The sequence below is a fragment of the Ipomoea nil genome, unplaced genomic scaffold (assembly GCF_001879475.1).
Source record: "Ipomoea nil cultivar Tokyo-kokei standard unplaced genomic scaffold, Asagao_1.1 scaffold1932, whole genome shotgun sequence".
Taxonomy (NCBI): domain Eukaryota; kingdom Viridiplantae; phylum Streptophyta; class Magnoliopsida; order Solanales; family Convolvulaceae; genus Ipomoea; species Ipomoea nil.
This window is the reverse complement of record NW_017618360.1, coordinates 739,023-760,116: the sequence shown is the minus strand read 5'-3', so window position 1 is coordinate 760,116 and position 21,094 is coordinate 739,023. Positions and strand designations below refer to the sequence as shown.

General features: G+C 36.4%; 3 protein-coding genes across 4 annotated transcripts; 1 reads left to right on the top strand and 2 right to left on the bottom strand.

The window, feature by feature from the left end:
• Window positions 1-246: 246 nt before the first annotated feature.
• Window positions 247-2,497, top strand: LOC109146571. The gene is made up of 6 exons (XM_019294243.1): window positions 247-631; window positions 831-946; window positions 1,483-1,612; window positions 1,929-2,077; window positions 2,153-2,215; window positions 2,318-2,497. The coding sequence occupies exons 1-6, from the start codon at window positions 344-346 to the stop codon at window positions 2,352-2,354; spliced, it is 783 nt and encodes a 260-aa protein (XP_019149788.1). The 5' UTR covers window positions 247-343; the 3' UTR covers window positions 2,355-2,497.
• Window positions 2,498-3,519: 1,022 nt separating this feature from the next.
• On the bottom strand, window positions 3,520-5,192 carry LOC109146572. 2 transcript variants are annotated; one of them, XM_019294245.1, is made up of 5 exons: window positions 5,171-5,192; window positions 4,906-4,975; window positions 4,763-4,807; window positions 3,943-4,040; window positions 3,520-3,676 (listed from the first exon to the last, which is right to left on the bottom strand). In XM_019294245.1, exons 2-5 carry the CDS (start codon window positions 4,957-4,959, stop codon window positions 3,598-3,600), a joined length of 276 nt encoding a protein of 91 aa, XP_019149790.1. In that variant the 5' UTR covers window positions 4,960-4,975; window positions 5,171-5,192; the 3' UTR covers window positions 3,520-3,597. The 2 variants fall into 2 exon arrangements, with proteins under 2 accessions (XP_019149790.1, XP_019149789.1); XM_019294244.1 differs by lacking the exon at window positions 5,171-5,192 and having other exon boundaries at window positions 4,906-5,128.
• A 10,352-nt stretch (window positions 5,193-15,544) lies between these two features.
• On the bottom strand, window positions 15,545-16,237 carry LOC109193816 (protein RESPONSE TO LOW SULFUR 3-like). The gene has a single exon (XM_019344641.1). It carries the CDS (start codon window positions 16,155-16,157, stop codon window positions 15,822-15,824), a length of 336 nt encoding a protein of 111 aa, XP_019200186.1. The 5' UTR covers window positions 16,158-16,237; the 3' UTR covers window positions 15,545-15,821.
• Between the last annotated feature and the right edge of the window lie 4,857 nt (window positions 16,238-21,094).

Below are 21,094 nucleotides of genomic sequence, written 5' to 3'. Positions count from 1 at the left end.
AGCCGAAGAATGAAGTCGTAGGGCATTTACAATGAAAAAAAGGAGAGAAAACACTTATTTGAAGAAAGCAGGTTTCATCAATTTTTTAAAAGAATCATTTTATATGTAATCAATCAACTAACTTATTAAATATTTTCCTACAATCAATTAACACTATTTACCAAACAACACGTGTAACGAAAGTTAGAGTGGGTAAATGAAAAGATCCAGTACGATAAGGAAATTTACGAGGTTTTTGTCACTTTCCCCGGCTCAACCGTCTTGATAAGGGTTTAAGGCCGGAATTGGGAGAGTCGAGAGGAGGAATAGCAGCGAAAGCTAGGGTTTTAGCTGTGAAATTGAGATGGGAGAAGGAAAACAGCAAATCATGGCAGTTCAAATGCACGCACAGAATCCTATTGAGCAGTTTCAGGCCAAGTATAAGGAAATTGAGGAGGGATTCAAGAACTGGCTAGCTAAGCAATCCTTGCCTGTTGAAGCCGCCGTCGTGACTGCCACCAACTTCGCCCAAGGCGCTTTCCTGGGCGGCCTCCTGGGGAATTTCTCATCGGACCTATCTAGCTCCATGTCCTCCCCTCCTCCCGGGGCCAATTTCGATCCCAATGTCATGAATGCCTTTCAACAAGCCCAGGTCCGTCTCTATCTTTATCCATTTGTCTTCTGTAATCTGTATGAGTGCATAGAGTATTTGTTTATTTTGCGTATTTATTGGGTTGAATAACACACTTTGGTATTCTAGTTGCTCAAAGATCATTGATTTGAATTTTGTGTTGAAATGAATTTGAGTTTGAGCTTGATCATATGCATCTGAATCTGAATTTCCTTTTCAGGCACTTTCAGGTGGCCCCTGGATTCAAGCCCGGAACTTTGGTGTCATGGCTGGTTCAAATGCTGGTATTTCTTGTGTCATGAAAAGATTGAGAGGCAAGGAGGATATTCAGACAAGGTGTGTGTGTGTGTGTGTGTGTGTGTTTTTTTTTTTTTTAAATCTATCTTTTGCCTTTCGTATAAGATTTGTATATGCCACTTAATGAGCTCTTCATGGAAACGATAATAAGGAACATCCATACATACAACTACTAAAGAATTCTCGCATACTTTTCCCAAAACTAATGTGCTGCATTATGTAGTTTTGGAGGATTAAAAGGGCGAGACAAAGTGTTGTCTAAACTAGAATTGTTTCTACTTTTCATTCTCAATTTGATTGAGGTGCGTGGCTCTACAATCATGGCCTTTTCACAAAGGGCTCAATGATCTTTCATTGGTTTATTGAAACTTGCAATTTATGGACTCAAAAGAATTACGTCAATGTAGACTATGTTATATGGTGTTGATAAATTTATGGTTCCTGATATTTGGTTTCTCAAAACCATTTATTTGTAATGCCATTAATGTTTTATTCAGTTTTCTTTCCTTTTTCTGCTGTCCTTACATGTTGTTACAAAGTGCATCTTTGAAGATTATTAAGTCTTTTAATTGCAGTATGACAGCTGCATTTGGTTCTGGAGTCTTGTTTTCTTTAGTTAGTGGCGTGAGTGGCGGCCAAAATCCAGTGGCTGGTGCTTTACAAAGTGGCGTATTCTTTGCACTTGTTCAAGGTGGACTTTTCAAGGTAATTGCTCTAGTTTGAGTGGCATGGACTTCAATAATTAATTGAAGCAAGTAGTGCCTATGTATATCTAGAACTAGAAATGAGCATTTGCCTATTCAAGCGTTTTAATAGTTCCCAACAGATGCTTATCATTTCTCATCTTTTCTATTTGTGGTGAGGGGAGAGGGAATAGTTTTTATGAACACACTTAGCCAAGTGTGTGTATTGACAATTTGCACGTAGTAATACGATTTGTTCGGGAGTTTGTTTGTGAAAACAAGTTTGTATTTGGTTTTTGTTTTTTTTTTGACAACAAGTTTGTATTTGGTTGATGCAGTTGGGACAGCAGTTTTCACAGCCACCCGCAGAAGATATTCATTATGTCAAGACTAGATCAATGCTAACCAGCCTTGGCCTGGAGAGGTACGAAAAAAACTTCAAGAAGGGTATGCTGACCGATAGCACTTTGCCTTTACTGAATGATAGGTAAGCTAATTTTCACCATTTAAATACGCGTCTTTGCATTTCCATACGGGATCTCATATGTCGTTATGGTTTTAGTGCTCTTCAAGATGTGAAGATTCCTCCAGGACCAAGGCTTCTCATTCTTGATCAAATACAGAGGTGATCTAGAACAATGCTTTTTTTTTTGACACGCATGTTTTCTTGGATTTGCCACAACAGACCATCGCTCATTTTTGTTTCCTCGTTTTTGTGTTCATTTAGGGACCCGGATCTCAAAGCAAAACAAAGATTCAGCTAGTGATACATTAGCATTATGATGAGTTTTGAGGAGTTTTGAGTTTGTAGTTTGTAATCCATATGTTGTCGAATGCTGGCACTATTACTTAGTTTCATATTTCACCTTGACCTGGTTTCATTGTTCTAAGAAATTATTTTTTTTTTGGTTGCCAATTCTTAGCCTTTAGTACATCATATTCATCCCCCCCCCCCCCCCCCCCCCCCCTCCTCCTCCTCATATGTGCACACTGAGCAGTAAAGCATCATATTAGGGTGGTATGATCAGTTCTAGACTAGATAGAAACATGTGTAATAATGTAAAATAAGCTTCAAAATTGAATTATCATATGCAATCTGGCAATTAAGAATAACTAGTATTTGCATCATATATATAGTATATAGAATATACACTATAATAATAATAATAATAATAATAATAATAATAATAATAATAATAATAATAATAAAATGATTATAAGCAGTAATAATTTCATAACAAAAAACATTAAAATTTTGAATAATACAACGGTCGTAAATAAAGATTTTTAATCCTTTAGGATTTCTAACTCTTGACACTGTTACATACTTTAATAGGAAAAACAATTTCTCATTCCTTCAAGGATCAAACAGATCATAGACCAATGTGATACTTGTAACTGCAGAGTATAAAGTTTCTCCCCATTTACCAACCAAAAGAAAGACCATAAAGTTCAGAATAAGTTCAAAATTGATGCAAAACCCCATAAAGCTTATCCACTAAGAAGATGGCGATATTGCACTTCCTCCACCATGGAAATGCAATAACACACATCTAAATAGCTAGCAGATTCATTGTCAAGCCTATAAAACAAAAAAACAAAAAAACAAAAAAACAAAAAAATGGGGGGTGGGGTAATGAATGAAAAATAGGAAAGTTCAAATGAAAGCTGGATACAGGGATGTGTAAACCAAATGGGTGAAATTGGATTTTGTTTTGAAATTAAGGAGAAGATTGAAGTGTCCTATGCATGATTGGAATAGTACTATGTGATGCATGACAATTGGTAATGGGACATGTGAAGAGAAATGTGTATTTCTCAAAACAATGGTTCATTCGAAAAGTCCAGTTAACAATTTTTTTTTAAAAAAAATAACTACTGCCATTATTATAAAAAAGGACAAGCTATTAAAGAAATTAGTTTACAAGTTAGTGTTGCTTTCATATCGATGGAGAGATGCAGGCCGAGGTGCTTTGAAACTGCCGATTGCGAGGGTTTAAACGCTCTCTATGAGCTCTTGCTGAATTTCCGGCCACTCAACTGCTCAGACTCGTATAACATGTGATTTATGAGGCCTCTTGCAGCACTGCAGAACCAAACAGCTACATTAGCACTCCCAGAAACACGCGGGAAGAAAAATAAATGATTGTGCAGGCTAATGGTGAAGAAAAATAAATGATTGTGCAGGCTAATGGTACACAAACCGTGAGAATTGGTGGTATTGGCAAGGCAGAACAAGGGATTTCTAAGCTACACTAACAAACATTATTGAAGCAATGAAGTTCAATAGAGTCAACAAGCTCTGCCAATTTTGACATGTATAAAGAAAAGGGCAATAGCGGGTTAACTCACTCGTCCTTGAGCTTTTGAATCTTCTCTGGATCTTTCTCGTGCATGTTCCTTCTGAACTGCTGCCTTACCATATCAATGAGTAGCTTTGTGTTGTATTGCTGCATGGTAACATCATAATAGCAACCGCTAAAATGGTAAGTTCTCTCCAAGACTACATTAGAACGTAAAACCATTCCTGTACCTATGGAAGACCAGGTGAATCACTCTCAACAAAGGCACAAACGTAATTATAATAAGTAGACACCACTGCTCAAAAAGTTCAGACGCACCATGAATATGCAGGAATAATTCATAAAAGAAAGTTGAATGACAAAGATTAGAGCTTTTGGCAACAGCATAGGCCAACCACATACGAACAAATATCACGAGCTGTTGACTTGATAACCACAAGGTTAAAAGTTCGACTCCTAACGGGAGTGGCCTATTGGCCTTCTTAGTTTGAGTTGGTCAGCTATGGACAACCTAGGCTAGTTAGTTCTTTGCCGGCTAGGGTTTACCTAGTGCACACACATGGATAGTGACTATAGATTTCTCTCGTCACTCAAAATGATGAGCCGAATATATTGAGTGTTTTGCATTTGGGATTCAGAATAACATCAGAAATGCAATTACTAGTACAAATACTGATACTCACTCCTCAAAGTAACATAATCAAGAATAACCAAAACTTATACAGATGAACTTACAACAACAAACACTTCAACAATATAATCAATCCTAGAGAATACCAGCAAGAATGGATTTTTAAACAATGGGAGGAGGAAACAAATAGGTCAGGCCTGAAAATAGAAAAAACATAAAATAAAATAAAATAGCATACCTTACTACCAATATACTTAGTTCGACGAAGACATTCGCGATAGAGCTAAAACACAGAAAATAAACAAATTAAATGGAAAGCAAAAATAAGGTATTAATGGTGGAAATGGAGAAAAAATACAAAGTAATGAAAAGGAAACACACTCGGATGGTGTTATTGGCAAGTTCGGGAGGCAGTGCTGTTTGAAGAGACGGCATAATTGTAACCCTTTCGCTGCAAAAAGCGAATCATCAGAACACTACAAGACATTGGGAAATCGAAAGAAAGGGTGATGTATTCCATTGGATGATTTCAGAACAAGATTGGATTGGAGGGGTAACAGAATAGAAAAACAAATTAGAAAAGGAAGTAATTAAATTGACAATGAAGGGAGAAGAGATTAGCAGCAGAAATGCAGTAAGCACTTACATCAATCAAAGTTCTTTTTTTTTTTTTTTTTTTTTTTTTTTGGTATTTCGGTATTAAAAAAATGAAACCATTTTAATATTAAAGCTTGGTGGGTTCGGTTTTTAGTTGTTCAGTTTACTATCCCCAATTTTCAACATTTTCTAATTTTCAATTTGTATAGTTAATATTTGAAAACAAAAATTATTAAAACAATGCTTTCAAATATTCAACACATAAACGTTTAAACAAACTGGAATGAAATTCCAGAAACGTCCAGTTTAATAAACTGGAATGTTTCATTCCTGGTTGTTCCAACAAGATCTTTCAAAAAAAAAAAAAAAAATGACCGTGTTTTCCACTACATTTAACATTTCAAATTTTCAACAATCATAAACAAAATTACAGAAGCAAAAATCAAACATACCTCTGGTATACTTGGTAAAAGCCATGGCAACAAACAAAAGGAGAAAAAAGATAGAGGTTTTAGAAAATAAAAAGAAAGTAGCCCCATACCTCTGGTCGCCGGTCGGACTTCAATGGTAGACGACGGTGAGGCTACGGTGGCGGTAAGTCGCCTACGACGTTCAGTGCGGGCTGCGTTCGATTGGAGTATTGCGTAGTGGCTTATGCGATTAGGAAATTTAGAGTTGGTCAATATTTATTGCCAGTTTGATTGGACGTAATTTTTTTTTTTTTTGGGAAGAAGGAAGGGGGGAGTACCCAACTAACGCTAATGTCTAACGTTAGCAGACACATGGATTTCTCCATTGGCACTCAGCTTATCACAAATTTCTCTCGGAGGAAGGTGAAACTCCAACCAATCGTAATGCCTTCTGGGGGCTTCCTTGGCCAGCCAATCTGCCATCATGTTATCCTCACGGGGGATATGTTCAACAATAACTGACCAATCTTTCTTCATCCAATCCTTGCACCATCTAATTAAGATCCCGCAGTTGCCCAGTATATCTCGTTGCTCATTGAGCCACTCTACCGCTTGTTTGGAATCACTCAGAAGGTGGATCTTCCGGTTCCCTTGGTTCCAAGCCCACTTGAGCCCCAAGTAAATCGCCCAAAGTTCTGCCTCAGTAGCATTTTCAGTTCTCGTCATGCAACTAAACCCCTTGATCCATTTCCCGTTATAGTCTCTGAGCATACCTCCGCATCCAGTCATGTAGTTCGAAGGGAAGAAGGAAGCGTCCGTATTGAGCACTACCCAGTCAGGTTTGGTGATCCTTCGTTCCACAGTCTTATGTAAAGTTGCCTTAGGCGGCTTCTGTCGGGCATAAGCCTGAGTTACATACAACAGTTGATCCTTGATCCAGTCAACTTTTCTTGCCACACTCCAATTCTCATCTTTGAAAATCCTGCTGCAACGCCATTTCCAAGTCCACCATGCAATTATCGCAAATTGCACTGTCCAGTCTCCATCTCTTACGCCTTTGATTTTACCTGTTACATTACGATTAAGCCAAGTATCAAAATTCACACAATAGAACCACCTATTAGCCCTGCAAGGTATGAAAACTTCCCATAGTTCCTTTGCCGCATCGCAGTCTCGAAGGCAGTGCAATATATCTTCGTCTTGCACGTGGCAGAACGTACATCTTGCATCTACCGTGAAGCCTCTCCGTTTCCTCTCCACATTGGTCATTAGCCTCCTATGTTTTAGAAGCCAGACAAACGTATTGATTTTCCTAGGCAGTTTTAGCTTCCAGATTTTAGCCCAGATAGGATCCTTATCCTCAGAGTTTGTTTTGAGTGCAATATCATAAGCAGTACTGACCGAGCAACGTCCATTAGGTTCAAGTTTCCAGCTGAAATCATTGTTCCCTTCATTACGGCACATTCCTTCTAAAAGGATGGGCTGGGCATCACAGATTCCTCTCCAGAGGTTAGAGCTCCCATTTTTCTTTAGACGAGCAATGTCTTCCGAATTATGCATATATTTGCCCCTAATGACTCTAGCCCAGAGATTATGTTTCTCCGTATGAAGCCTCCATCCCAGCTTTGTTAGGAAAGCTAAATTCATTTCCTTTAACCTTCTGAGTCCTATACCACCTTGATCTTTCGGTTTTGTAATTGCTTCCCAGTTAACTAAGTGCATGCCTCCTCTCCAGACGAATTGTCGAATCATCTTCTCTATAGCGTCACATACGCCTTTAGGGAAGAGCATGGATTGCATCATGTAGTAAGGCGTAGCATTCAGTACACTTTGGGCGAGGGTTATTCGGCCTGCCAACGTCAGATTTTTCCCTTTCCATCCCTCCAGCCTTCCATCTATTCGTTCCAATAGAGGCGCAAAAGTATTATGAGTCACTCTCCCATGAATTGAAGGTACGCCAAGGTACCTTCCCATATTATCCGTATGAGCGAAACCTGTCTCTTGCGTGATGGCCTGTGCCAAAGTAGGATCAACATTTTTGCTAAAATGGATTTGTGACTTCTGTATACTGACTTTCTGGCCTGAGGCATCCTCGAAATTTTGTAGACAAAGTTTGATCGCCTGCATTTGTTCTACGGATGCTTCTGCAATCAAAAGCATATCATCAGCAAAAAAGAGATGGGTAAGTTCAGGTCCATACCTTGAGAGCTTAACCCCTTTCCATGTTTTCTCCTGGACACATCTTTTTATCATCCGGCTCAAACGTTCCATGCAAAGCACAAAAAGATAGGGGGAGATTGGGTCTCCTTGTCTGATGCCTCTCGTGGGTGTAATCCAATCCAATTGTGAGCCCTTCCAGAGTATCGCAAGCTTTGGGGACCTTACACACTCCATTATAATGTCAATCCAATGACTTTCCATGCCTAAGCCTTGTAGAGTCTCATGCAAGAAATCCCAAGAAAGCCTATCATAGGCTTTCTCTAGATCAATTTTTAGAGTCATGGACTTTAACCCCCTCCTTTTTGTTCTCATGGTATGGAGAAGCTCTTGGTACACCGCAATATTGTCAATGATCTGACGTTGTGGGACAAAGCTACTTTGCTCATCTCCCACTACTTGGGTCATGACCTCCTTCAACCTGTTAGTGATTATTTTTGTGATAATTTTATACTTGACATTGCAAAGGCTGATCGGTCTGAACTGGGTGACAAGTTCCGGATGCTGTACTTTCAGTATTAACGCCAGAAGCGTGTCGTTCCAGCTAGTTGGCAGCTTTGCCGTGGTGAAAACCTCCATAATTTTGCGAGATAAGTCCCCTTCGATGTCACTCCAAGTTTTTTGGTAGAAGCCAGCATGGAAGCCATCCGGGCCTGGTGCCTTGTAAGGGGCCATTTCGAATAAAGCATTCTTTATTTCCTCCTTAGTGACTCTCCTGCATAAAAAAGAAACATTAGTTCTCTCAAGTGGTTTTAAGTTTGGGAAATCATACCTTGTATTTGAAGTTATGTTATCCCTCGTGAAGATATTCTGAAAGTGATCCTGCATCATTTTCTTAATTTGATCCTCATCAGAGACCCAACTCCCACTACTATCCTTTAAGCTCGCAGTTTGGGAGTTTGCTTTTTTAACTTTCGTTATGGCATGGTAGTACTTAGTATTGCGGTCACCGGACGTTATCCACTCTTCTCTCGACCTTTGGAACCAAACAACCTCCTCTTGATAGAGAATTTCATCTAACTCGTTCTTCAGTTTTGCTTCTAACTTAATCAACCCTCCTTTCTTTCTATAGCTTCTAGCTCGCTGAATTCCGTCGATCCTAGCAATAATCCGTTTCCTTTTTTTTTTTTCTAAGTCTCCAATTGCAGTCTTACTCCACGATTGCAAGGTTTCTCTCATTAAATTGAGTTTAGAGTCAAAGTCACTATTGAAAGAATTCCTCCAAGTGCTAGAGACAAGATTCCCAAAGTCCTCGTGTAACCCCCAAACTGCCTGAAAATGGAATCTTCTCGGCTTGTTGTTGATGATCTTATCCTCCAGGGTCAGCATAATCGGGTTATGATCAGAAGTCAAGTTTGGTAGATGCATCAAAGCTGCATTCGGGAACAAATCAAGCCAAGCTTCCGTACATAAACATCTATCAAGGCGGGCTGCTTTGAAAGTATTAACAGTCGTTCCACGTCTCCAAGTATACCGCGCTCCGCTAAATCCCAGATCAATGAGACCTTCTCGGCTAATCCACTCTCTAAAGTCTTTGCTGCGTCTTTCATTGAAACTCTCCGGGCAATTAACTTCTTCACTATTTGTGATTGAGTTGAAGTCCCCAAGAGTAACCCAGGCTTCATGCATGCTGCACTGCTGTCTACCTAACTCCACCCATAAGTTACGTCTCAAGTTATGGGCAGGGCTAGCATAAACAATAGAAACACTCCACACCATGTTTTTATTACTTGTAATTTCCAAAGTGACAAATCGAGGATTGGTATGCGTGATCGCTAGGTTGAGGGAGTCGTTCCAGAGGATCCAAATACCTCCACTCATTCCCACCGCTTCTACACGTAACCATTGGTCAAAACCAAGCTTAACACATGTCTCATCCGCTCCTATACCTGATGATTTTGGCTCAAGAATACAAAAGCAATTAGGCCTGTGTTGCCTAATGATTGTAAGGGCAGCTCTAATAAATCTCTTAGAGGCTGCGCCTTGGCAATTCCAAGTTATGATCTTCATAGAAAGACACAACAAGGGCAACAACAAAAAGACAACAAGAAGAAAACAAAAAACGCAGGGGATGGCCTAAGCGATAACCTCTTCCGAGGTGCCACCACGGCTACTATCCTCCGCACATTCATGCCATGGTTCGTCCTCCATAAGCTCACCATTAGGCTCTGGTGGATCCATATGATGTTCCATATTTTCCTCATCTAAGCTTATCAGTTGAGAGGAAATATCATTGGTATTAAGATAGGTGGTACTGACCGAGGATCGCTCAGTTAAATTACCCCTGGCTACCGTGTGAGTGTCTCCTGCAGCTGCTTGGTTGCTTTTGGTTTGCTTTCTGGAAGGTCCTGTCACATTAGAGGAGGTGACATTGTTTCTACGTGCTAATTGCATGGCCACTGGTCTCACATTCTTATCATTCATTAATTATTTTTCTGAAATTTGCACATTGGGTCTTCTGATCACTTCCTTGTTTTTAGTTCCTGATTTTTCGATCCTCCTTGCGTGATTCTCATCTTGACCACCCTCATAAGTCTCCACAAATTGCTCAATTATTTCCTCCACATTATCCTCACTCAAAACTGCAAAAGTAGATGCTACCCCAAATCCTTGATCTTCTAATTCCTTCCCTTTTTTGTTTCCAACCTGCACTTCTTTGACCCCACTAATAGAGCCGTTGGTGCCTCTAGTTCCTTCCCAATCTTTGCCTTTTTGGTTTTTATTCTTTCCATTAGACGTCCGATTTTGTCGGTATGATCTTTTTGGTGCAATCATCCACGCTCCGTATTTTTCCACAATTTCAGGCCTGATTTGCACTGATTGATTCCTTTCCTTACTTGGTTGTCTTCCTCCGTCTCCCTGAGCATCGTCTGCAGCCGCCGTACCATGCTCCTCCTCCGCCACTTTCTGGGGGCAGTTTTCTGCCGCATGTCCATAAACACCGCAGTGGAAACAAATTTGGTACATGCCTTCATACTCTATTTTCCGCACCTTCATTTTGGCAGTGAATTTAGATAGGAGCGGTTTTGTAATGTCAACTTCCACACACATTCGAGCAAACCTGCCTTTTGATCCTATGCTCGTGGCTTCGTCAATGTATTTTGGTTCTCCAATTTTCCTTCCAAGTTTCATTAAATACGGATAGTCATAGTATTCCATTGGAAGATCAGGGAACCGAACCCATACCAGTACTCGTTCAGTCTTGTCCGTCTTAGGATCGAAATTTGGCTTCCAATCCTGGACAATTAGGTAGTGATCCATCACCGACCAAGGCCCTCCATACTTGGCAAACTCATAATCCTCAACAGACCAAAATCTGACCACATGATAAAAGTCATCCAGCGCTACTACATTCATCCTTGATTTTGGTCTCCAGATTGCATTCAGGCGTTTAGTAAGATAGGTGTAGCCAACTTTTCTGCCTAGTACCTTTACAATTAAGGATTGCCGCCATGGTTTCCTCATTCTGATCTTGTCTTCCCTTGTTAGGGGAATTTCTGGGCACTCTGGATCCTCGTCTGGGTCCACTTCATCATCATCCGACTCCAAGTACTCAGGTTCCTTCTCCACATACGCTCCCCCAGTAAGCATGTCTCTAAAGGAAGTAGGTGGTGGATGCGTCGCAGGTTGTGTCCCCGAGCCACCTCCAACAGGCGTTGCATTCCTCTGTTGAAACTCAGTCCCAGGCACTTGATTATTTGTCAAACCATTCACGCATGGCAATGCATCCTTCTGGTGCATCTCATAAGGAGGGGCTTGATCATTGATCCTGCCATCTTCTCCCATTGTTTGTTCGATCCCATCCATATCAACTCATTCTTCTTCCGGTGTTAGTGCCACTCCCGTGGTTTTTGGTTTCTTGGTGCTTCGTTCCAGGAGGTCTTGATCCTCCGCTGTCCTTAGCGCCGTCGTCACGGCTCTCACATGAGTTTCCGGTGGTTTTGTTCTAGAGAGCATTTCGTTTCTCTGATTGGACGTAATTTGGCTATAGTTGAATTGTAATTCAGTGGAAATCATAATTATGCTGTTTGGTTGGAGAGAATTGCAATTTCAACTTTTGTTGAATTGTAATTCATGACACCCGTTATGAATTGCAATTTGGTGGTTGTGGGAAAAAAGGGATGAAATGACAAAAGTATTCTTAATTATTACTATTATTATTATAACACAAGGACATTTTAGTTTTTATATCACTTCTTTCGTTCCCTACTCAATAATTCTATTCATCCCTACCAAACAATGTAATTTGAATTTCTATTTTATTCCCACCTTATTCTTTTCCTACCGAATTGTAATTCCTTCCCACTCTAATTCCTTAATCCCAACCAAACACCTGTTAACTTTTTATTATTTTATTAATATTAAGTGGGCTTATGCTTTATTTGGACTGTTAATCTTATTAACGGTCCAATTGGTTGTGTCCTTGATATGTTTTTGAATTTTGTTTCAGCCGTTGGGCTGTTTATGCTTTAGAATTTGGGCTCTTAATTGAGGTGCATTGCATTTTATTTCTTGTAATTTCAGGGGTATGCAACGTTATCACTAGTTATATCGTGGACCGCGGTGCATAATCGATTATGCAACGCGCATCAAAATAACGCCATTTTTTTAAGTAAATAAATGGCGCGGTGTTAGCGTTAACGGAGTGACACTACAGTGTATCTAAACCAACACTGCCTCACGTATTATTTTTATATTATCAAATGATCAAATGAAACTGCAGTTATATCAAAATAATACTGTAGTTGTGGTGAAATGAAACTGTATTCTATATAAAATGAAACTGAATAACATTTCACATATTTAAATGTATATTGTACAATGAAACTGTAATTATATCGAAACGATCATGTAGTAGTGTTTTAATGAAAGTATAGTGTATATAAAATAAAATTAAATAACATGTTCAAATATTTGAGTGTATAAATATTGAATGAAATTGTAGTTATATCGAAATGAAACTGTAGTTGTATTGAATTGAAACTGCAGTGTATACAAAATGAAACTGAAGAACATAGTTACTTTTTACGGAACGGTGCGAAACGGATCCCGTTTCTTTTCATTAAATAAAACGAGTTTGTTTTGATGCACGGTGCATAATCGATTATGAACCGTGGTGCACGATATAATTTGGCCAACGTTATGTTGTGCAACCGTGTGCACCATGCAAGGTGCATACAATTTTAATTCATAATTTCTATACTATAGATTTATAATTTCTATTTTATAGATTTATAATTTCTATATTGTAGATTCATAAAATCTATACTGTAGATTCATAATTTATAAACAATAGATTCATAATTTAAATACAATAGATTCATAATTTCTATACAGTAGATTCATAATTTCTATACTGCAGATTCATAATATTTGTATTGTAGATTCATAATTTCTAAACTGTATAGTTATCAAATTATGAACATATAGTTATGTGGTTTATGAATACAGAGTTCAACAATTGAGAATATGAACATCGAAAATTATGAACATATAGTTATATAATTGTGAATATAGAGTTCAATAATTATAATATGAAGTTCAAAAATTATGAATATATAACTTTATAATTATGAACATATAGTTCAGTAATTATAAACATAAAACAGATGGTGCACACGGTTGTACAGCACAATTTGTGCCCCAGTGAAATGTGTACGACAAATTATGTTGTGGAATCGAGTCCACCTTGCAAGGTGGACACGATTATAAAATTGTTCTTTGTATAAGGATTATTTCATTTGTTATTTGTCAATTCTAACGGTAAATTAATAGAATTTTTAACAAAAGATTAATGGTGACAATCAAATGAAAGTCATTGATGTAATATGACAAAAATAAAAGAATAAGACTAAATGTGATAATGCCACAATAATCAAGGATTAAAAGTGGAAGTTATTCAAAGTCATAGATGTAATATGACAAAATTAAAAAAAAATATGATTAAATGTGATAAGACTATAATAGTTAGAGACTAACAGGGCGTTTGGTTGGAGGGATTTTAAATTCCCTTCCCACTTAATTCCCACCTAATTCCAAAGGCCATTAAATTCCGTAGTTTGGTTGGAGGGAATTACAATTCCATGGAATTGCAATTCCCCCATTTTCATGGAATTAAAATCCCATGTCCCCCCTGGTATTTTAATTCCTGGGAAAAAAAGATAGTGATGAGTCAACATTACCCCTTCTTTTTTTAACTTAAAATTAATGTCTAACAACAATAATAGACATTTTTGACTTTATACTACTTATTCCCTTTCAATTCCCATGTATATCAAACGTTGGAATTGAAATTCCCAGTAATTCTATTCCTGTCAACCAAACACTGGAAATTAAATTCCCACTTTATTCCCAGTAATTCAACTCCCATGAAATTACAATTCTTTTCCCACATAATTCCCCCCTCTAACCAAACGTCCTGTAAAAGTGAAATTTATTCAAAATTAAAGATGTAATATGACAAAATTAAAAGAATAAGATTAAATATAGCAATCCCACAATTATGGAATTTGCTCATTTTATAAATTAAGAAGAAGACTGTGACTCCACCGACCACCATGTGAATTATTGTGAAGTGTTGGTTTCTTGGATAAGACTCCAACCAATCAGCGAGCTGTGACCCCAAAATTTGTGGCGTGTTAAGGATTATATATTTGACCCATTCTTATCTTATATTCTTATTAACAAAAGCAGGTAGTCAGACTCAATTGAGAAGGTATTGCGGGTGTTGATAAATAGTTATTAGCTCATTGAGTTAATGAATTTGGTTAATTAATAGCATTAGTTGATCGAAAAAAATTATTTTTATAGTTTTTTGACTTTTAGCATTTTGGAGCAACAAGTTATTACTAAAAAGTTAAATTTTTTTTTTAATGATACTGACTCTATTAAAATATAGTATCCGTTCATAACTATTTTCTCAACGTACTGAAGCACAAAGAGCCAATAACACTCCCACTGAAACTCAAACTTACAACCTCACATATGGAAGTCCAAAAGTTAATTAATCAAATATTTATATTGATTGTTTAACAAAGTCAAACAACTAATAGTGATTCAATAAACTAAAATTGACTAATGAACTTAATATGCTAATAACATGACTATTTTTTTAGATCATATAGAAAGAGTGCCCAAATATTAGAGCATCCACACTAGTGGATAATGTGGGCAGAATGTAGCATTAATTCACTCCATTCAAGTTTATAGCTAATGTGTGGGAGAATTAATTAGGGAAGAATTCATCTGCAAAATAGGAAATAATGACAGAAAAAGAGGAAGAAAAAAAAAAAAAGAAACATGGGGCTACTGTGCGTGTTTCGCGCACAGCAGCCCGCCCACACTGGCGCGTGCAAAGCACGCGCCGAACGGCATGCCTGACAGTTCTTTTTTTATTTTTTATTTTTGCTTTTGTTTTTTTATTTTGGTTTTTTTGTTTTTTTTTTATCCCCTTCCCACATTCTCTCTCCTAATCACTCTTACATTATTCCTCAATTCTCTCCAACTAATGTGGATGCTCTTACTAAATATGGTCATTGATAAAATAAAACTCGCCTCTCAAGACAATAAGTATACCTTTGAGTCTAAGGGTAATATGTCCAAATACCATAACACAACTTTTTACTTCAATAGAGTACTATTTCTTCCGATTCAAAATGAGGACACCACTAATCCATTTCTTTAAATAAAGTACCAAAATCAAAAGAAGCAGCATTTGCGGCTCATTATTATGCTCTTTTCATCTAGTCTTTCATTTACTTTCTGGTTTTAAGCAATAATATTAAGACGAAAAATGATAATCATATAAGTAAAATTCTCCATATATATATGCCTAGATCAAAATAAAATAGAGTACACCATCATCATCAATTAGTAAAAAAAGGAAGCTATTATCTGATCTCCAAGACTCCAACAATCGTGGAATTTGGGAATGCATATTTTAACAAGGATTAACATACTTTGTATAATACAATATATAGATTTAGACAAAATTCACATCAAATCTCAATCTGAAAAAAAAAAAAAAAAAAAAAACATGAGCTGAGATGAGTTAACTCGCTCCATCGTCAATTGTCAACTAACATAAACAGAAGAAGCCGATTGGATGAGCTTGTTCGCAGCCGAGAGCTGATCCATCAACGCCGTAACGCGTGCTCTGTACGCTCGAGCCTGATCGACGGCCTCCGCTTCCAGCTCGCCGAGTTGCGAGCTCAGCCGCTCCTCCGCCTCCTCCGCCACCCTCAATCTCTCCCAGATTCTCTCCATCTCTCTCCGCATCTTCTCCTCCCTGTCTCGACTGTTTTTCAGCTCTTTCTCCAGCTCCTCGTTCCTCCTCCTCAGCTCCTCCTCCGCCACCGCCGCCGCTCCCGGCTGAGATTCGTGGCGCCGCACGGCAAGTGTTGGAGCCATCGATCGATGCCTTTAGCTCTGGACCGATGAAATTAGTGTGTGGCTTAGACTTGTGGATGGTGGGAAGATGCGTTGAGTACTAAGCGGCTTTATAGAAACAGTCAAGCAGATTGCGAGTGTGTCCAGGTTCAATGTATCTGATGAGGAGATGGAAATGAAAATAAGAATAGGGACTGTTTTGTCATTTCCGCACGCCCAGCTCCAAATTTTCACCAATTGACTTTTCCTCTATGTAGAAAGACGTGACGCGGTGTCGTGTAAATTGGTTTTTTATAACGTCATTGGATACGATCGTTAACCGGCGTTGAAATTTCAGGAGATTTTGCCTTTATTTTCGAACCAATAATCAAAATTAGAGAAATTTCTACCGGATCTAAGGACTTCATTTTATGTAACAATGTTAATATCTTCTGGTCTAACGGCACGAAGTGACTCTTTCAAATAAAAGGTAATGAGTTTGATCTTCACTTAGAGCGATATTAATTCAATGTGTTTCGGTATGTTGAGAAAATATAATTGACTCAATTGAGGAGCTAGCTAAATTGACATGCCTAATTCCTCATTGAATCAATTGAGGTTGATGTTAATCGAGACATCTCTTGCCATAATTTTTCTATTTGGTTCAATCATTTGCACCTTGTCAGTCATTCTGCATGATTAATACATGGACTTCACCTTGAGTTCTTCTATCTATTGGGCTCTATAAGCTTCTAAGCTTACTAACTTGTTTTCGGGTTTGACATATTAACGTATAAAGTATTTCTTACATACTAATATAAGAGATTCTTAAAATGATTTTGTACTTCATTTTGTCACATCTTTTAAAATTACACGAAGTATAAAAATAAATCTGTGATAATTTGCATCATGCTCACTCTTATAACATGAAGTTAATAATCAAGTTAAGAAAATTGATCTGTTACTAAAATGTCACACAAATTTTTTTTAATTTTTTTTTGATGTAAAATTTTTTTTTTAATTTAATTTACTTTATTATATAATTTGTTAGTGAAATTTACGGTGTGCACACTAAATAATAGTTACACGTCTCTCCGTTAACTAAATAAAATAATTTGTGCAATTCAATTGCGCAACGATTCACGTGGGAGAGATACATTTCATTTGGTATGGTGTCAACATCAAAACTGTAACATTTCATTTCGTAGTGCCTATTTTGGGTGACCATAATATAATATAATACTGAAATGTTACATCATTGCATATTTACATAAAAATTGCACGTAAATTATTATATAGACTTGGGTCCATAGGTGAATTGAATTTACATACTAAATGTTTATAATTTACTTTTCAAAAATTTATAATTTGTATATTACGAACACACAATATTAACATATATATGATTAATTACCTTGTTTTGTATTTACAAATTCTTTTCAAATACTGCAGTCACACAATATTAACAGATTAGGATTTGATGATCATGTATTGTATTTACAAATTTCATTCTACAGTTGTTATGTGTTTTGACTTAGAAACATAATTTATATTCTAAAAATTTTACAATTCCGATACTAAAAATATACAATTTATATGTCATTTAGGACCATGATCCACCTAGAAATGTGAATCCTGGTGCATGGTATAACAACTCAAAATTGCATGTACTCTACATTCTCTTCACCGCCAAAATAACTAACCCAGGTTATTTGTCCCCAATTTCCCGCAAATTATATCGTGCACCGTGCATCAAAACGACGTCGTTTTGTTTAATGAAAAGAAACGACATTCGTTTCACGCCGTTCCGCACCATTCCGCAAAAAGTAACTCTGTTATTCAGTTTAATTTTGTATACACTGCAGTTTCAGTTCAACACAACTACAGTTTCATTTTGATATAACTACAGTTTCATTCGATATTTATAGACTCAAATATGTGAAAATATTATTTAATTTTATTTTATATACACTATAGTTTTATTAAACACAACTACATGATCATTTTGATATAATTACAGCTTCATTGTACAATATACACTCAAATATGTGAAATGTTATTCAGTTTCATTTTATATATATTGCAGTTTCATTTTACCACAACTACAGTATCATTTTGATATAACTGCAGTTTCATTTGATAATATAAAAATAATACGTGAGTTAGTGTCAGTTGGTAATTAACATATAAAAAATGCGCGCTCCGTTAAAATTAACGGCGCTCCGATTCTTTACTTAAAGAAACGGTGCCATTTTGACCGCAGTGCACCACAATATAACGCGCAAATTATGCCATGGAATCGTGTTCACCGAGAATGGTGAACACAGGACAAAACGACGTCGTTTTTAGGCAAAAAAAAATAATTTCGCGGATGTGGAGTTAACGGCGCGCGTTTGATCAAATTATGAATTTTCTGTTATGTGATTATGAATTTTATGAAAATTCATAATCTCATACCAGAAAATTCATAATCGCATAACAGAAAATTCATAATCTCACAACTGAAAATTCATAATCTCATAACAGAAAATTCATAATCTTATAACAGAAAATTTATAATCTCATGGTTCCAAAGTGAATGTGTAGGCATGGTTCCAAAGTGAATGTGCAGGCATGAATTCATAATTTATGAATGTCCGTGATTTCGGACGGGAATATGTAGGCATGGTTCCAAAGTGAATGTGCAGGCATGAATTCATAATTTATGAATGTCCGAAATTATGAATGTAATGAAAATTCATAATCTCATAACAGAAAATTCATAATCGCATAACAGAAAATTCATAATCTCATAACTGAAAATTCATAATCTCATAACAGAAAATTCATAATCTTATAACAGAAAATTCATAATCTCATGGTTCCAAAGTGAATGTGTAGGCATGGTTCCAAAGTGAATGTGCAGCCATGGATTCATAATTTATGATTGTCCGTGATTTCGGACGGGAATGTGTAGGCATGGTTCCAAAGTGAATGTGCAGGCATGAATTCATAATTTATGAATGTCCGAAATCTTTGTTCACCTCAAATTAAAGTGAAACCGCAAAATGTGAAAATAAAGAAGAAAAGTCACGCAATTAATTTAAAAAAAAAATAATAATAACGGTGTATTAACACCGTTAGAACCGTGTTCACAATGAATGGTGAACACGGTTCCATGGCATAACGTCGGGATATAACGACCGCCAATCTCCATAACCCATTTTCATTTCGTGCAATCTGTTGGGCCGGATAGTTGGGCTTAAATATAAAGAGGAGAAGATATAAGTAAATTATGCTATTGAAGACAAATTATGCCCTAGACCCGTGTCCACAATTACGGGCCCAAAACGACGTCGTTTTTTTTAAAAAAAAACGCGTCATTTAGTTAAAAAAAAAAAAATTTGCGCGCGTTTTGCTGTTAACGGCGTTATTTTTTTTTGGATTATGAATGTACAGTTATGCCGTTATTAATGTACAGTTATGCCGTTATGAATGTACAGTTATGCAATTATGAAATTATGAACACAGAGCTCTAACATTATGAACTTACAATTATGAACATATAGTGATAAAATTATGACCATGGAGCTTTAAAATTGTGAATACAGAGCTTCGAAGATTATGAATGTATAGTTATGGAGTTATGAATGTACAGTTATAGAGTTATGAATCTACAGTTATGGAGTTATGAATCTACAGTTATGAGATTATGAATCTACACTTATGGAATTATGAATGTACAGTTATTGATCGAATCATGAACAAAGAGCTCTGATATTATGAATTTACAATTATGAACATATAGTGATAAAATTATGAACATAGAGCTCTAAAATTGTGAACATAGAGTTTCGAAAATTATGAATGTACAATTATGGAGTTATGAATGTACAGTTATGGAGTTATGAATGTACAGTTATGGAGTTATGAATGTACAGTTATAGAGTTATGAACGTACAGTTATGGAGTTATGAATGTACAGTTATTAACATATAGTAATAAAATTATGAACATATACTCCTATAACGAAGCGGTCTGAAATTTACAAAAAAAAAAAAAAAAAAAGGAGATAACAGTGCCTAACGGCACTGTTACCCGTGTCCAGCATGCATGCTGGACACGGGTCCAACGCATAACGATTGGCTATTGAACTGTCTTCACTTTGCAAGGTGGTCACGGTTCTAAAATTGTTCATAATTGTAAATATAAAGTTAAAAATTTATAAATATAGAGTTTTATAATTATGAAAATAAAATTTTGTAATTGTGCATATAAAGTTCAATAATTCAAATATAAAGTTTGAAAATTATGAAATTAGAGTTAAGTAATTATGAATATATAGTTATATAATTGTAAATATAGAGTTTAATAATTGTGAATATGAAGTTCAAAAATAATGAACACAGAGTTTTATTATAATTATGAACATAAAGTTCAGTAATTATGAACATAGAATCTAGGTGGACACGGTTCCACGGCATAACAATTGGAAGATATTTATCAGGGCCTATGGGCTATTGGGCCTTGATAGAAACGAACCTGGGCTGCTAATAAACACGTGTCGTGTTGTGAGGAGTTAGCGGAGTAACATGAACTACCGATCCAAAAAAAAAAAAGGAAAATGCTTTTGATTGGTACTAGATTGTGAATCCTATTTCGTAGGCCTTATTTAGAAGTAACATATGCAATTTTGTTTTGTTTTTTTTTTTTTTTTGTTTTTTTGTTTTTTTTTGTAATGAAGATTTTATTTAACAAGGTGATCTTAAGATTCTTAACTATAGCAAACTATAAATTTTTTAGTTGTATATTAATATATATTGTGCAAATAATTTAGAATTACAAATAAGTAATTTGATTACAAACAATTAGAGTGTTAATATGTTTGTAACGGATTACATGTTTATTGAGTGTTAAAACTCGTTATTTATACACTTTAATGATTTGTCTTTTAACTTCAACAAATGAAAGGAAAGGTAGTGCCATAATATAACTTATAC